Below are 18673 nucleotides of genomic sequence, written 5' to 3' on the forward strand. Positions count from 1 at the left end.
TAAATAATATATTATTAGAAAACACTACCATCCAATCGCTAATAAACCTAACAGCCCAAAAACTACATTACTATAACATATTAAAAAATACATCAATTTTACAATTGCACGTAGCATAAAATAAGAATTTAATACAACAAAACACCATAATTAAAAACAATATTAAATTAAACAAAATTTTAAATTACAACATTATGGTAAAACCAGGAGCAGCTCGAGGTGCTAACAGGGGGTGGGGAAGTGCTAGGCGGGGTGAATTATTTTATTTTTTTAAACTTACCTTCATCGTCTCCGCCATCACCACCGCCGCAGTCACCACCGCACTGCTCCTCTAATGCAGACAGGCTGCAGGCACAGGCTCCCAGCCTACCCTGCAGCCAATCCTGACGCTGCTTAGGGCATTCCCAAGGAGACTGGGAGCCTGTGCATGCTCTCTCAAGCCCGGCAACTGTGTTGCTGGGCTGGAGAGACCCTACTGCGCATGTGTGTTTGGCCGGCCCGAGACGGCCTGCCAAACAGACATGCGCTCTGAGGAGGAGTGCTGTGTACTCCCCCTCACTGCTGGTCACAGCCTGGTGCCCCACTCCTTTTACTAAAAAATTATAATAAAAATAGTTTATTATAATGTTTTAGTAAAAGATCTGCACCAGCTGCTGCTGGCGGGGGTGACACTCCTCCGTGCCTGGGTAAAACAGTAAGAAAATGATGCACTTCCTTCGATATTTTGCTCCACAATATTTTTCCAGTCACAACCACAACATTATTGTCAGATGATATGTTTGAGTCAAAAGGTAAGCGATGTACTCTGTATTACTTGTCTGAAATTAAATACAAAGCTATGAATTCATTTAACATGTATTTCAAATGTCAGTTGTAAAAGTGTATCTTATTTGTAAACCTTCCTCTGTGCCTGCCCCCCTGTTCCCTTTCTTTCTTTCTTTCTTTCAAATATTTATATCATCTAATAATAAGCTTAAATTATATTTTGAAAATGAATTCCCTGATTTGTAGAGTTGTACTAATGCCGACTTCGTGTTATACAGCGGTACTTCTGAACAGAAACCAGTAATACATCAAATATTTCTCTGATTCTTTTTCACGTTCAGGTATTGGGGATGCTTCCAGAGTGTAATATAATGCTTTCTATTGAACGAGAGCGCAAGGAATGCATGGATGATTCTGATCCTGAAAATTATACCTCAGGTAAACGTCTGTTTTTTTTTCCTAATTACTTTTGTTGTGCCTGTTGCCATTGGTATGAATTATATAATTTCCAATTAAAACACAGTGACGGCACTACGTACCACACCTAAAGTCGTTGGGTTTTTAACTGCCACTGACAAGGATGTGACACATACTTGTGTCTGAATGATGATCAATGCGATGGTTGGCAATGTATTAGGATTCGTCAAATGCTGACCATAAAAATTACAACAAATACGAAGTTTTAAAATGCACGTTCCCTCAATAACTGAAAAGAATTCTAGGCTAAAGCGTGGAAATAGGGTTCACATGATCCTTAAGCCAGGGAGGTGACTCTGTTTTCTTTGTTGTGATTAACAATTTTCTACAATTACAATATCTCAGAACTGAAAGTATTGAAATTCTGCACATGTTTTATAATATTTGAACTTTACATCCTATGAGTGTTCCGAAAATGAGTGTTGTGGAGGCTCACTTCCTCAATGGAAATGCTACCTACAGCACCACCCAACATAGCCGAAGATGCTCAGTTTGGCAAAAAGCCTACAACCGAGTACCACCAGAGAGAGGAAAAAACAAGTCAAAATTTTCTCCCTGCTCCTCTGGTCCCCCCATACAACTTTACTTTTTCTGTAAATGGTATGGCGCAAAGAACTTGGAAATATATCAAAGTGAGTTCTTACTTACACATACCTATGATTTCCTAGTATTTGCTCTAGCAGAAGCTGATCTCTTAAATGAGATGTTCACCTCAGTGTGCTGATGGTTATGCTTTATTTCTCTTTAAAGGTGCTCACATATCTCCATTCATAGTACCCAGGGGAGGGGACCCTGGTGCCATGCTGTGCTTGTATTCCTTGTAGCAGAGCATGTAGATTCAGGCAAAGGGACTTACCTGCGGTATGTCTAGGCCTAGGCCAGTGCTGAGCTAATACATTGATGGAAACAGTTGGTTTATTGGACAACTCCATCAGGCAATTCAGTGTGAACCAACACAGACAGAGATGCAAAAGTAAATTGTTGGACTGGACCAGGTGATTTTTTGCTGCCAGCCAGGTTACTTAACTTAATGATGTAAAACAGCTCCACACTGAACAATTGAGAAAGCACTTCATGCCTTGCAAGAGGTATGGAAAACGCTATGTCAACATCAGTACAAAACAGCAATAACATACAGTACAATGCTTGCCCTTCCATCTGTTCACTTTCTAACAATGTGGGTCATCTATGCACTGCCAGTTGCTCCACCCAATGGGGATTAACAGTCTCTCCCTCTACATTGTGAGTTGGGAACTTACTTGCATATTTATGGGGTCTTCCAGGCCTGCCATTTGGAAAGTCAGATCAAAATCCTTGTTGCTTTTATAATCACAAGTGGCTAATGTGTCACACAGGCTAAGGGCAAGCATGACATTGCTAAATATGTATATACAGTAGACCTCTAATGCACTGGAAGGAGATACAGGTCACCCACTTTCTGTAGTGAAGGTACTTGATCTTCTAATATCTACTTTTGAGGATCTAAAGTTCCTAGTTAGATGAAGGAGAAGACCAGAACCAGAGGCTTTCAAAGTAAATGCATGAACTAGATAATCAGGTGAAAGAGAAAAATGTCAGCAATATATGTCTATCACATGATGCATAATACAGGCTGCCTGAAACAATTGTTTCCACTTTCATACCCAATAAACTACCTAAAAACAGTTCATCCCATCCGAACACACTGCCATAAGAGGGATTCAATTCAATGTACATTAATAAACAAATGGAATAACATACTCCATAATGAAGGGTATATCTAGCTGTTATCAAATTTACCTCCATAGCACCATGCAAGTAACTTGCTCAAAATTTAAGGTGACATTAGCAGCAGGTATAACATTTGGTGCACATTTAGCATCTTCTGATAACAGTACCTCATCTGTGGGGTAGCCTAACACCACATATATACTTTAAAATCAGCCTCTATTGGCCAATATGTCCCATTTGCTCCCCTCCTTCCCTACTGAATGTACTGTCATGTGTCCTGTACCGAATGTCTATGTTTGTCGATCTATGTGTTCACATGTGTCACTTCGAGTCAAGAGCCTCATGACACTGCATAGTACAACACCCAATTATTATTCTTTAGATTGTCAAAATGTTGATGACTTCTTTTCATTTCTTGTAGACTTATGTGTAAAAGACTGTGCATTTATTGTGAATGTTTACTGTGCATCTGATATCCTTGGGCCTCCTGTAATCATATCATCACACTGATCTACACACAGGTTAAATGCAGCACTATTCTTGGTCACCTGTATTTGACGTACTAAGAGGGGTCGACAGTTTTGTGACTTTAATGATAATAGTTTGTACTTACCACCAGCTATGTGTGTCAAGTTCTTTGTTAGCTGCCATTAAACAATATTTACCTGCATTCCTGTTGCACAGATTCAATCCGCTACGGGCACCTCAAGATAGGGACCTTAAGTGCAACTACAAAAAGTACAAATTCATTTCCTAATTTGGGAAGGTTTGTTTTTGAGAAACTATAAGGAAAACATATCTTAGTAATAATGAGTTGTATTCACAATTCAAGATTGCTCAATTACTTCCTTGGCACATTACATAAATATTTGTGTAGACCTGCCCCAGCCAGAAAGCGGTATTTGCATTACTTACATTAGCCTGGCAGCCCATAAGTCCCTTCTCTCAGAGGACTATGGTAGCGTCAATTATTATTTTTTTGCGTTACTACGTTATTATCTCTGCGAACATAGCAAGTAGCCATTAATTTCTCAGAGAAGGAAAGTGAGTAAATTGTGATTGCTTAAGGATATGGTTTCCGGAATGGACCATGAATCCGAGATAATTGCTTGCAGACGTGCAGCCAGGTAGATAGTAAATCAGAGCTTCCTGCTAGCCGGGGTGCTTTTAAATATGCAGTGAGTGAACGTCCATTGTTGGCAGTGGCAAGCTGCCATTTCTGGAAAATTAATGAGACTGCGGTGCTTTCAGGCATCAGAAAAGATAATTAATCCTGAATTTCGCCGCTGGTGCTTTTGCTAAAGAGTTTGTAGCACTGGTCTTCGCTAAAACAATTATGGTTCAGTGTTGAATTGTTTAGTGTACTTAAGGAGCCAGACATAAGCACATATGACAACAACATCAAATATAAACTTGTATGCATGACATAATGCGAAATGAATTAGAAGGAAATACATTTTGAATGTGTGCACCATGCGGTTCAGTGTATAGTGCCGTGGTGAATGCCACAAGTAGTGCTTGATTTGAGCCAGTGATTGCTAATGGGAGCCACGGCACTCATCTTTAGGGACCGGCATTTAGTTTCCGCATCAGACATTAACAAAGAACTAGAGAGGGGAAACACATACAAAGCCGAAAGACGGAGGAAGGGACAGGCAGACAAAATATAACAAAGGGCGAAAGTAAGAGCCAGCATGCGAGAGATGAGGTAAGGTGTGTTTGGTAGTGTATTTAAGAGGACTGATGTGGATTCAAGGTTACGCAGCCATGGTATCTGATGCACCAACATTTAACTGTGCATTGGCGGACTTCTGAGCAGAGCTTTGGGCACGGGCACTCATTTTCTTACAAATTAATCACTGGCCACAGGCATAACTATTACTGGTGGAGGAGGTGCAATGACATCAAGGTCCAGAGGTGTGAGGAACCCAGTGCATTAGGTCTATGCCTGCTGTTTACAACCCAAATACAGAGCGGAGACCCTCATGCTCATCACTCACATTAGAGTTACTGCTTCCCTTGCCATGACAATGATACATGCCCAATGTCATGTGTGGCTTGCATACTGATTGTGCTCCTTTAGGTTAATTTTTATGGCTTTTCAAACATGTACTGTTGAGCTAGCTGTTGCATTTTTTCATTTTGTACAGACAGCACATGGGTGTTATAGAAGCCATACATTAAAGTGCAGTTTCTTAATATTTTACAATGATGACACTATTGGTCTGATTTAGATATTGGCGGATGGATTACTTTCTAATGACTCTGACAAATATCCCGTCCTGCCGAAATCTAAATCCCATTATCTCCAATGGCATTTAGACTTTGGCAGCTAGGAATTCTGTCACCGTTGTGATGGAGGAACCCGTCCACAATATCTAAATCAGGCCCATAATAAGGATTGGGTGTGATATAGTGTTTTTAATATTTAGAAAATGTTGTTTTACATGTGTTAAGTTATCATACCTAGGCTGCAAAAAATGCTTGGGTCTTTGTCCATGTGCACATTTCAAAACGTGACCTGCGTGTATGGTTCTTTCTCTTCTGTGCTTTTCCTTTTCATAAGAAGTCAAAATAGCATTCATTTCATGGTATTGCTTCCATTATGAAATCCAACTTTGTATCTTTAGAGCAAACCATGTTAGAGATGGTTGGAGAAGTTAAAATAATCAAGGCTTTTTCTGCCTGCAGTCATAACAGTTTGTTTATTTTCTTTAAATGATTTATTGTTCAATCATGCAATGTCATTTCTTTTGTACGTAGAGAAAATGGGATAATTATTATTCTTAACAAGGGTGGTCACGAGAGTAGTCTGTTTTATGTAACACAATTTGTGTGATGTTCATTGGTTTATGTCTTGTAGCATTCTTAGTTCAGCCATATGGTGCCACTTCACACCATCTTGATAGCATGGTTTTCTACTCCCCTGAACCTATAAAATGTACCATTTATATGATGTATGCCAGGCCTTTCTTGGCATTTAAACTGAGCAGTCTCTATGTCAGTTTGTTATTGATTGTGTAGTTCGAATATTTCAATTCTGGAGGTCAACCTTATGTTAAAGCCTCTTGCTTATTATGAATTATTAATTGAATTGACTAACTAACTCATTCTTAGGTCTTGCCTAAGACAGCAGCAATGAACTGTCGATTGTAAGAGATAATACTTACTACAAGGAGCTTGGAGCCTGCCCATTGGTTAACATTTCTGGCTTCGCTGTCATTCTTATTTGCTTCCTCCTGATTTTCCAGTGTATACCAGATTCACATCATCTTATTTCAAGAGGAGCCTGAAATCTTCATTTCAATTAGTGTCCTTCCAGGTGGGGGGGCAGTTTTCTTTGACTGGCAGAAACACTAGTTGGGCTATGCCCTGCGACCTAATTAACCTTAAAGGGGCCTGCCCTGTCACTAGTAAATGTCAGGTGAGACCTGAAGAGGATTAGCCTTAGTCCCGTAAGTCAGGCTGGCACCAAACCCAGTGCGTAGAGAGCTACCCGAAGAACCAGTTTTGAGTGATTACAGAGAAGTGGACTGCTCACTACCCTGGCCACACCTCTGTGTGGACACATAGGCTCTGAATCAGGAGAGAAGGGTTTCCCAATCTTGATTTTAGGAGTAAGGTGCACCTTGTGATTGTTTTCAATAGGGCAAACAGGGATGCTGCAAAAGTGGGAGATATTGCCCCAGGGAATATTTACACAATTTTCCATTGATCATGGAGGAGCCAGGAGTCAAACCCACTCACTAACTGGTGCCAAGTATAAATCCGGCATCCAAAGACACCCATCTCAGAACACTTTCTGGACCTGTGGAAGAACTGAAGATGGACTGCACCTTCTGTTTGAGACCTGGGGAGGGACATGAAGGGCTGGACCTGTTCCCATTTGTACCCAGAACAGAGGCAAGTGTCTGTTGGCTAATCTCCTGTGTGCTTACTAGGACACAACAAGCTTTCCAAATTGCCTAGTTGGCAGTAGCAACTGGACCTGGCTGGACTCTACTAGTGGTCCGGTGATCCCTGTTGGAGTGAGTTTTGGCCCCCAGGTGCTGTTCCCCGAGGTCTTGGAACACTTGACGGTGTTTTACTTGACTTCTCCTAACAACTCTGAAATGTTAGGGCTTAGAAAATTCCAGACCTCCAGACGACGGGCACCAACGAACTAAGCCAATATGTCAAAAGTGCAACTATGCTGGGCTAAAGAAACAGAATTCCCCTGGTTGGAACTTTTCCAGCAAAATCATGACAGGTGGCCCTCGGTGAGAAGGTAGCTGGCCTTGGAACTCCTTATTGAATACAACCTACAGCTTTGGCCCTCTGGAAGATCCAGAGCTCCAAAAGGGAGACCAGTTTAATAATTGACGGTAAGGATACTCCATCGCGACAGAGTATCCTCACCATCAGGAATGCGGTCTGCGTGCTGCAATTAGATGTAGGTGGACCATTAGGTCAATCACAGCGGAGACTCTACCGCCACTGTGATTAATCCCCTCAATGGTCCAGGGTGCTAGGTTTGGAATCATTGGCATGGTTTCCCCTAAACCTTTTACCTTCTGATCTCCTGTTTGCTGACTTTGTTTTTGCTGGCTTTAGGATTCCGGGCACTTTACCACTGCTGACCAGTGCTACAGTGTATATGTTCTTTCCCTAAAACAAGATAACATGGGTTTATCCAAAATTGGCCTATTTAATTTACTTTTACTTATAAGTTCCTAGTACAGGGCACTACATGTGCACAGGGCCTGTAAATTAAATGCTACTAGAGGGCATGCAGCACTGATTGCGCCCACTGCAGTAGCCCTTCAAACACATCTCAGCTCTGTCATTGCAGAGCCAGTGTGTGCAGTTTTAAACTGCTGTGTCAACCTGGCAAGTTAACCCTCTTGCAAGACCCAAACCTTCCTTTTTAATACATATAAGTCATCCCTAAGGTAGACCCTGGACAGCACCAAGGGTAGGGTTCAGTATATTTAAAACGTTGAACATGTACTTTTTAGTTTTACATGTCCAGGTAGTGAAAAACTCCTGAAAGTGTTTTTCACTACTGCAAGACCTATCTCTACCATAGGTTAACATTGAGATCACCTTCTTACATTTTATGAGTGTAATTTCCAGTTGGGAAGAGATGGGACCCCCAATTTGGTGTCACTAGAATCACATTTAAAATTAGGGGTGGGTGACATTTAGTTGGCGAGTGCAAGAAATCGCTAAACTGGCGATTGCGAGCAAGATTTCTGAATGTGAGCGGTGTCAGCAGGTGACTACTGCTCACATTCAGAAAGCTGCTGCTCACGTTGCGGAAGCTGGCACTCAAGTAGAAAATCCACTCGAGAGGCCGAAAAAAGTAAGCGCCTCTGGCTCTCTGCATGATGTCATTCGCACTCATTTTACAGACCAAGAGAAACTCCTAGTGCTGATAATCAGTGTGAACAGCTCAACTTACTCAAACTCTGCCGCTTGTGGAACTCCGTAATAGCATAGAGCAGTGGAGTGTTTTTTGAGGACTTCGCGGAGCTCCGCATAGCAGAACTCTGTGAACTCCGCCCAGACCTATTTAAAATTAAAATTTATGGTGAAGTCGGATTTTAAAATGTAATCCTGAAAATGTCACTTTTAGGAAGTTAGATTTTTCTTACTTTAATTCATCTAGGGGCAGATGTATCATGATTTCCGATAGCGATCACCAAATTGCGTTTTTTTGTGAATCGCAATTAAGTAATTGATATTGGAATGTATGAAACTGCAGGAGATTCATATAGCGATATGCAAGGGCTCGCAAATGGACCTACCTCCTTAATATTCATGAGGTAGGTCGCAATTTGTGACCCATTGCAAATAGCTACAATCACAGGGATAGTGGCCTTCTGGGCTAAGCAGACCACCTTGTTTGTGATTGTTTTTAAATAAAGCAATTTTTTTTTAAAGCAGGACGTTTTCCTTAAAGGAAAATGGGATGTGTTTAAAAAAGAAAAACAAAAAGTTTTCTTTTCATTTTTTAAGAGCAGGCACTGGTCCATTTGACCACTGCCTGCTCTTAAAAAATGTTTTCTCATGCATTCACAAAGGGGAAGGGGTCCCTTTGGGACCCCTTCCTCTTTGCGAATGGGTTAGCACAAATTTGAAAGTGGTGTTCACGGTCACAAAACAATCATACATACCTGTGTGTTTCGGTAATAGGAAGGGACGCCGTAGACGCCCCTTCCTAATACCAAATTGGTATGTAATCGCAAATTGGACTTGATACATACCAAAATGCATTTTTGCGATCGCAAACGGCCCATTGTGCAGTTTGCGATTGCAAAAACGTTTGATACATCTGGCCCCTGGTGCCTTCTGCCTGTCTCTAAATACACAGCTGAGTGGGTGACAGCTGGGCTCCTGTGCATTCCCTCTAGACAGCCATACACAAAGGAAGCTTAGGTATGACAGAGTGGCCATCTTCATGTTGATGGCCCATCCTGAGCAGGATGGGATGGAGGAGCTGACACAACTGAATGATGTGTTAGAAATTGGGTCTCTAGTTGGCAGAGGTATGCACCCTGTTGAAGTAGGGACCACAATCCTTGTCAGGGTAAGGCACAACACAACCTAAGTTGAAATTTCCTGCTTGGACCTTATTCTGTTCAAACCAGCAGCTTGTCCAATGGCTATCCAGCCTTGTAGACATCTTCTTGGATTCAGTGAGCAACCTTGCTTCGCTGGAGGATTTCGGATTTAATTTCAAAGACCGCATACCAAGGTAAAATCTACAGATGTAACAAACCTACTGGGTTTATCCAACCCAGCTCTATTGTGGTTGGCCTGAAATTGCACTTAGGTCCCAGGTCGCCCATAGACTACCACTGGCGCTTTAATATTTCTTAGTGCTTTTTCACTAAATCTTTTAACATTTGCATCCCCTTTGCCTCTTGTTAGAGTTTTTCCATTTTGGTGTAATTTTCCTTATTCACTTTTTCTCTCTTTTTATAACTTGAAGTGAGGTTTTTATTGTGTTGTTGCTTTATATTGCCTTTTATGTTTTTTGTCTCTTTTGACTTTTTAATCTTTTTGAGACTTCTAAATGCATTACAGATTTTAACTAAAGTCTTCCTGCTGTGTGGAATAGCTACCTGGGGTTGAGCTCATGTGTAAATCAATGAAACAGTTGACTAGACCTAACAGGGTAGTTACTATAATATTCGCAGGGGACTTCCAGCCACCCCAATTAATAATTTACTTTCGTTTATTGGTGTTAGCAGCGAGACCTAGAACTTGAGCTTAGCATTTTCACTTTATTTTAAACATTGAAATTAAAAATCTCTAAATTTGTTAACAGCAAATATTGATTTTCATTTGTCATTAGGTCTTTTCTGAGCTAATTTTATATTTGTCTCAATTATTTTTTTGTCAAATTTTGCATCTTAACTCTTTTTGGGAACATGAAGGCGGATCCATCTGCCATTGAGAGCCTTGGGATGGTGGAGCTGAAAAGCATCTGCAAACATAGAGAGCTAAAGTTTAGCACCAAATTAAAGATCTGATCAATGAGATGAGTTCTTGAGGCACAAAATCTGAGTTATCCCACTCTGAGCTTTTTCCAACCAAACCAACGGCTTCAGTGTGACCTTGCCCAACAGCAATTCACCCTACTGGACCTCTTCTCAAATAGAGCCTGTAACTTTGTACAGCTGGAAAAATGTGTCTTTCATCGCAGTCAGCCTGAAACCGTTCCTTAGTCCAGCTTAGCCACTAACATAGACAATCATTGGTACTTCTGGGTGCTTTTTTAATTAGATCTTTAAAAATTCATATTTTTTGTTCCCCTTATGGAATTTTGATAGTTTTGGTGTAGTTTTTCTTTATACGCGTGTCCCACTTTTTATGAATTGGAGTGGGATTTAATTGTTTTGTGTTTTTTTATGTAATTTTTAACTGTTTGGTACTTCGAAATGCTTGACACATTTTCATCAAGTTAAGCATGTCTGCTATGTGACATAGACCAAGGTATGGGCCCAGGTGTAAAATACTGAAACCTCTGACTGGACCTGACAGCTAGAGACTTGATTACTTGAGGGGCTTCCATCCACCCAATTAACAATTCACTTCCTTACACTATGCATCTGAACCAAATCTCACACAAAGGAAACATTATCCCTGCAGTCACACAAATGTACCCCACACTCTGTGTTCTGCCCTCCGTTTCTTGAAGTGCATCACTAACAGGATCTTTGCAGCAGATTTGAGATACATCCAGCCCTACTCTGACCTAGTAGTTACCTTTATAGTTGAACTACATAGTCTGCCTTCATATATCCTCAGTGGAGTGAAGAAGGTGGCCATGTGGCAGGAGGTGGGAAACTATTTTAATGCACTGGTGTTGGTGGCACACACTGTGGGGGAGGGGAGACCCTAAAGAAAAAGTTCCAGTTTGGGAGGGCTCAGTTGAAAGAGAAAAGAGATGTTTTCCAGGATACAGGCAGCAAATGATCTACCTGAAAATCTCCCCCTCTAGGAATCTGCCCTCACTACCATGCACTCTGACCTGCTATATGGCCTACCTATTCCATGGACTCTCATTGTAAGACCAGGTAAGAACTCATCACTCCTCTCTTGCAACTACATCTGGTGTCACCCCTCTTGCCACTCTGAACTTTGCAGACTTTCCACATATTACAGAAGTAGACCTCATACACAGTCTCAGAGAACTATCCTCAAGTATCAACTGTTAAAATTGTTCTCAACTCACTCTAATCTTATGGCATACAGTTCCCATATGTAATGCATTATTAGCAATAGTTGGATCAAGACTACATCAGACTGTGGCAAGGTTATAAACTGATGCACTTGCCTGTTAACATGTCTCAGTATATGTCACAACCATCATGATTAACTTGTCTGTGAAACAAACATGGTGCCTCCATTGTCCACCTTGGAAAAATTCAGTGGCCAGGCACAGGAGTAGAGCCATTATGTTGATGTGTGCAGGTATGGGCAGGGTGCAGGCTGCAAGCAAATCGAGTTCCTACTACCAGCCTGCAACTATGTAAAGGATCACGTCAGTTAAGAACAGACACGTACCAATATCTGATTTCCTTGAGATGGCAAATATTTTATTCCTCTATTTCTAAATCCTCTCACTCCTCAAATATTTTTTCCTCAAAATGAGGGACTGGATATTCACAAACATGAAGGAAATAACATGTTAACCAGATGGGAGTCAGGACAGTTCACTCTTTCCCAATGTTGCAGTAGCATATGCTATTCCATGCTTTTATCCACTTCGCTGCCAGGCCTTTTCCCCCTCAGGTACCAGGCCTTTGGGACAGTTCACGCTTAGGCCCTCATACCTTTTGGTCCATATAAGCTACCCATGCCAAATTTCCCTCCTTTTTTTACAACATCCTAGGGATTCTAGAGGTGCCCAGAGTTTGTGGGTTGCCCTGGAGGGGGCCAAGAAATTAACCAAAATTTTGTTTTTTTTTTAAATGGGAAAAAAGGGCTGGGGAAGAAGGCATGTGTTTTTTCCCCTGAAAATGGCATCAACAAATGGTTTGCGGTGCTAAAATCACCATCTTTCCAACTTTCAGGAACAGGCAGACTTGAATCAAAAAACCACATGTTTCAACACAATTTTGGCATTTTACTGGGACATACCCATTTTTACTATTTTTTTGCTTTTAGCCTGCATCCAGTTAGTGACAGAAATGGGTGTGACACGATGCTGGATCCTGGACAGGTAAACATTTCTGAAAATTAGACCAAATTCTGAATTCGGCAAGGGGACATTTGAGTGGATCCTACATCGTTTTCCTACAGAAAAAATCTGCTGAAATAAAAAAATATTGAAATTGAGGTAAAAAAACAGCCATTTCTCTCCACATTTTACTCTGTAACTTTTCCAGTGATCTCGGATTTTCAAAAGCAATATACTGTTACATCTGCTGGACTCATCTGGTTGCAGGGATATATAGGGCTTGTAGGTTCATCAAGAACCCTAGGTAACCAGAGCCAGTAAATGAGCTGCACCTTGCAATGGGTTTTCATTGCATACTGCGTATGCAGCAAATCATTTGGTGAAATATAAAGAGTGAAAAATAGGTATCAAGGAATCCTTTGTATTTCCAAAATGGGCACAAGATAAGGTGTTGAGAAGCAGTGGTTATTTGCACACCTCTGAATTCCTGGGTCCACATACTAGCTTGTGAATTACAGGGCATTTCTCAAATAGACATCTTTTTTACACACTATCTTACATTTGGAAGGAAGAAATATATAGAAAGACAATGAACAATACCACTTGTTCTTCTATTCTGTGTTCCCCCAAGTCTCCCGATGAAAATGGTACCTCACTTTCGTGGGTAGACCTAATGCCCGCAGCAGGAAATGCAACATGGACACATCACATTTTCACATTGAAATCTGACGTGTTTTTTCTAAAGTGCCTAGCTGTGGATTTTGGTCTCTAGCTCTTCCGGCACCTATGGAAACCTACCAAATCTGTGCATTTTTGAAAAATAGACACCTAGGGCACTCCAGTTTGTGGTGACTTGCGGGGCTCTCACCAGGTTCTGTTTACCAGAAACCTTTGCAAACCTCAACATTTTGCAAAAAATCACTTTTTCCTCACATTTCGGTGATAGAAAGTTTTGGAATCTGAGAGGAGCCACAAATTTCCTTCTACCCAGCATTCCCAGAAGACTCTGATAAAAATGGTACCTCACTTGTGTGTGTAGGCCTAGTGTCGGCAACAGGAAATGCCCCAAAACACAACATGGACACATCACATTTTCCCAAAGAAAACTGACCTGTTTTTTGCAAAGTTCTTACCTGTGGATTTTGGCCTCTAGCTCAGCCAGCACCTATGGAACCCTACCAAACCAGTGCATTTTTTAAAACTAGGCACCGAGGGGAATCCAGGATGGGGTGATTGTGGGACTCTCAACAGGTTCTGTTACCCTGAATGCTTTGCAAACCTCAACATTTGGCCAAAAAGAAACATTTGTTTCTCACATTTCGGTGATAGAAAGTTCTGGAATCTAAGAAAAGCCACAAATTTCCTTCCACTCAGCATTCCCCTAAGTCTCCCGATAAAAATGTTATCTCACTTGTGTGGGTAGACCTAGTGCCGGCGACAAGGAATGCCCCAATACACAACATGGACACATCACATTTTCCCAAAGAAAACTGACCTGTTTTGAGCAAAGTGCCTATCTGTGGATTTTGGCCTTTAGCTTATCCGGCACCTAAGAAAACCTAGCAAACCTGGACATTTCTGAAAATTAGACTCCTAGGGGAACACAGGATGGGGTAACTTGTGGCACTCTCACCAGGTTCTGTTACCCAGAATCCTTTGCAAACCTCAAAATTTGGCAAAAAACACCTTTTCCTCACATTTCGGTGCTGCAAAGTTCTGGAATTTGAGGGGAGTCACAAACGTCCTTCTACCCAGTGGTCCCCCAGGTCTCCTGATAAACATGGTACCTCACTTGTGTGGGCTGGCCTAGAGCCCGTGACAGGAAATGCCCCAAAACACTACGTGGACACATCAAAATTAACAAATTCAAAACGACCTGTTTTTGCAGGGGCGGACACCTGCGTTTTTGGTCTCAGGCTCAGCAGCCATCTAGGGAAAACTACCAAACACAAACATTTCTGAAAAATATACACCCAAGGTAGTCCAGGGAGGTGTGACTTGCGTGGATCCCCAATGTTTTCTTACACAGAATCCTTAGCAAACCTCAAATTTAGCTAAAAAAAATCAATTTTTTTCCGCATTTCTGTGTGGGATCTCTGCACCTACCACCCAACATTCCCCTCAGTCTCCCGGTAAAAATGATACCTCACATCTGTAGGTGGGCCAAATGCCTGTATCCGGGAAGAGCCAAAAACATGTAAAAAATGAGGGTGAACCAAAGCAGGTCAAAAAGGGCAGTTTGAAAAAAAAATGTTTAGGCTGACAAGTGGGGCAGAATTTGTATCCGTATAAATGTGACAATGCTGGTTGGTAGGAATTTTGTGGATTCTTGCAGATTCCGGAAGGTTCCATCACAAAAATGTGGGAAAAATATATCATTTGAAGCAAAGTTGGAGGTTTGCAGGGCATGGGGGTAAGAAAATGATGTGGGGTGCATGTGAAGCACACCACCCTAGACTCACCCAGATGTTTAGTTTTCAGATGTGTCTAGGTCTCGTAGATTTTTCTGCATGGCAGCGTCCCAAAGTCCAAAAAGTGCAGCCCTCTCCATTCCAAGTGGGACGATTTTGAGGGTTAGACAAGCTCTCATGGCCTAAATGTAAAACCAAAATAATAGAAATGTCTGCTTGCTTGCTGTGGGATAAGATATTTTAGTGTGCAGCGGAGAGCTGAAAGACTGTTATCCCCTTCAGTTGGGGTGGGGGCATAACCATACTGGTTGGTAGCCATCACCCCACTATTTTTATTTTATTTTAATTCCTTGGCATGTAATAGGCTTTCTGCCCCCCCCCCCCGGGGTAATTTCCCCATCAGCCCACCAGTGGGCAAAAAAACTTTGTCCACATTTATTTGGGGTGGGGGTTTGGCCATACCCCATTTTAAATAAAATCTTCCCTGGTCTCTGGTGGGCTTGGGGCAGATGGGCCTTACAAAAATAGGCTGATCTGCCCCCAAGGGGGGCAGAAATGGCCAACAGTATTCTGCCCCCATGGGAAACGACCCTTGCCCAGGGGGCTACCCCACCAAACAAAATACACATGCACACACACCAATCCCTGGTGCCTAGTGGTTTCTGCTCCCCTTGGGGGCAGATCAGCCTAATAGAAATAGGCTGATCTGCCCCCAAGGGGGGGGCAGAAATGGCCTAAAATAAATTTGCCCCCCAGGAAAGCGACCCTTGCCTAAGGGGTTGCTGCCCATCTATAACAAATAAAAAAAAATAAAAAAAATCCCTGGTGCCTAGTGGTTTCTGCTCTACTTGGGGGCAGATCAGCCTAATTAAAATAGGCTGATTTGCCCCCAAAGGGGGCAGAAATGGACTAAAATAAATTTTGCCCACAGAGGAGCGACCCTTGCCTAAGGGGTCGCTACCCATCTGCAAAAACTAAAATAAATTAAAAAAATCCCTGGTGCCTAGTGGTTTCTGCTCCCCTTGGGGGCAGATTGGCTTAATTAAAATAAGCCGATCTGCCCCCAAGGGGGGCAGAAATGGCCTAAAATAGATTTGCCCCCCAGGGGGGAGACCCTTGCCTAACGGGTCGCTCCCCTTGTGTGAAACTGACATAAAGAAAAATCCCTGGTGTCTAGTGGTTTCTGTCCCCCTTGGGGGCAGATTGGCCTAAGAAATATAGGCCGATCTGACCCCAAGGTGGGCAGAAATGGATTAAAATAAAATTTCCCCCCAGGGAGCGACCCTTGCCTAAGGGGTCACTCCCTAAATGTAAAAAAAAAAAATTCCTGTTGTCCAGTGGGTTCTTCCCCCCTGGGGGCAGATTGGCATAATTAAAATAGGCCGATCTGCCCCCAGGGGGGCAGAAAAGGCCTAATAATTAATTGCCTCCCTGGGGAGTGGCCTTTGCCAAAGGGGCGGCTCCCCTTATGCATAAAATGAAATAAACAAAAGAAAACCAAACTCCCTGGTGACTAGTGGGCATTTCTGCGCAGAAATGCTTACAGAGGCATGAAAGGAAAGGAAATGACTTTCCTTTCCTTTCATGCCTCTGCCTGCCCCTACCTCCCGGTCGGAGGAGAAATGCAAAAAATTAAGCTCAGCTTCCGGCGCAATGGGAAGCGACCTCTGATGAGGTCAGCACTCGATTGCGTTCTGACGTCATCAGACATAACTGTGGGGGGGGACTTCGGGGGTGGAAGGGGAAGCGATTCCCTTTACATCCCTGACCGGGGTGTGGGCGGGCACAGGACGAGCTTGTCTCTTCCTTGGCACACGGGAACTGTGGCCAAGGACGAGACCAGCTTGTACCGGGCACACAGGGTGTTAAACCTTCGTTGAAATATGTGATTTGTACATGAAGCTATAATTAGGGTTGTTTTTATTTTTACAGTACTGAATAATGAAAAAAATATCATATCATAAAAATATCTTTCCATTTGTTTTCCTATATGTCCCTATTTGGAGTTAGTGTTATTTCCTGCCTCAGCTGATTTCTATGAGAATGAGTTGCAAAACCAGTGGCTGGCTATGTGTGCTGCTTGACTTACTTTAGGGCTGGGCTGGGGAAGATTTGAGCTTGTTTTGTCAGTAGTACTACTGTAGTAAACGTAGGTATAACTTTAGTGAGTAGCAATTGCCTAACTCATTGGTACATCTATTTCAGTATTTGATATCCCTCCTCTCATTCCTCCTTAAATGTCTCTTGATCCCACCCATTTAGTAGCAGAAATTCCCCAATATCGAACCACACCTCCTGTCCCTCCCACTTTTAAGATAAAAAATGTATACCTCTGCATGTGGAGATCAGTACGGTGATGGCAGGCATAGATGGTGTTTTCGGGCCAAATATTTGGGAATAGTATTTGCGAGTATGTAAAGTACTACTGCCGGAGTACTATACCCCATAATCAAATGTGCTTTTTTAAAAGTGCAACATTGTGTTTCATTCACAGAAAAGGAAGAGTGCTGTCTGAAACTGTGAGCTGTATGTTTTTTTAGTTAAATGGAGGTTTCATATATGCTAACATCTGTTTGGAGTGTAACGAGTGGCCAAAGGCAGACAGTAAAAATAAAGGTCCACACTAGCAAAGCATCACATCTCAGACACAGGCTTAAGGAGGGAATGGCCAAGATGGCGGGCGGGTGAGACGTGGGCTTTAATCTCACCATCCCTGCCGATTTTCAGCTTTGTATAGCACCCTCCCTGCCATCGAGATCGACCGGGTTCAGCACTAGAGGCAGCTGGAATACACAGAGTACTCACCGGAGCCACTCATTGTGAAGAGAGACGAATGTCAGCGGCTTCGCGATCGGTTCCAGGTCGGGTGAGGTATGCGCTTACAGGCCCGCAGGCGCCCCCTGCAGTCACAACACCACTGTATATCAGCCCATTCTGGTCTTCAACGTGGGATTTAACTGCCGGGATGAGGCGGTCGTCCTTGGAATTTCACAATAAATGAGGCAGAGTACCTAACAGCAGTGAGACAGCAAGACTCCAGGGCCCACTAATGCACTGGGAGCCTGGACCAGTTAAGCGAGCCCCCTAGTCTTGTGCCCACGGCCTCCGGGCATGCCCTGGTGATCCTAAGGATGACAGAGGCCACAAGCAGGGCCACCCGATCGGAGGTTTTAGGGCCAAAGAAGCAGTGAATGAGAGCCCCCCCAATTCACACTATGAAACTTATTTACAGGGTTAGGAAGGAGCACAGCAAGGGAGCACGCAGGCCCATACCTGAATCTGTAGGCCCTCGTGGAGGGACACGGTGGGGGCTCCCGGGGCCTGGAGCACCCCACAGTGCTGCAGCACAGAGAGCTGAGCCTTCTGTGCTGGAGTGCGGTGGGCAGGAGGAGTGGGCCCTGAAGGCTTACGACCCAATGAGGGACAGAAAAGGGGAGCTGGCTGACTGTGGCTGGAGAAACGTACCCTCAGGGTCCACATGTGCCCATCTCCACACGGGCCCTGTCTATTTCTGGCTGCAGAGAGGTGAGCACAAAGACAGCTTCCCCGAGGGTCCAGGGGTTCAATGTACTAGGAGGTAGGATGTGCTCTCCCTGGCCTCTGCCGCCGGGGACTGGGCCTGGGGGCCCTACAGCAG

The 18673-nt window shown here is 43.0% G+C and overlaps 1 protein-coding gene across 2 annotated transcripts in view; it reads left to right on the forward strand.

Moving 5' to 3' along the window:
- The window catches only part of VIPR1 (vasoactive intestinal peptide receptor 1), a 997445-nt gene that overhangs the window by 316804 nt on the left and 661968 nt on the right, over nt 1-18673 (forward strand). For both annotated transcript variants that reach the window (XM_069210994.1, XM_069210995.1), the window contains one exon: nt 1107-1203. In XM_069210994.1, the coding sequence (XP_069067095.1) occupies nt 1107-1203 (97 nt within the window). The remainder of the gene's footprint in view (nt 1-1106; nt 1204-18673) is intronic.

This window comes from Pleurodeles waltl, chromosome 10, assembly GCF_031143425.1.
Source record: "Pleurodeles waltl isolate 20211129_DDA chromosome 10, aPleWal1.hap1.20221129, whole genome shotgun sequence".
Taxonomy (NCBI): Eukaryota; Metazoa; Chordata; class Amphibia; order Caudata; family Salamandridae; genus Pleurodeles; species Pleurodeles waltl.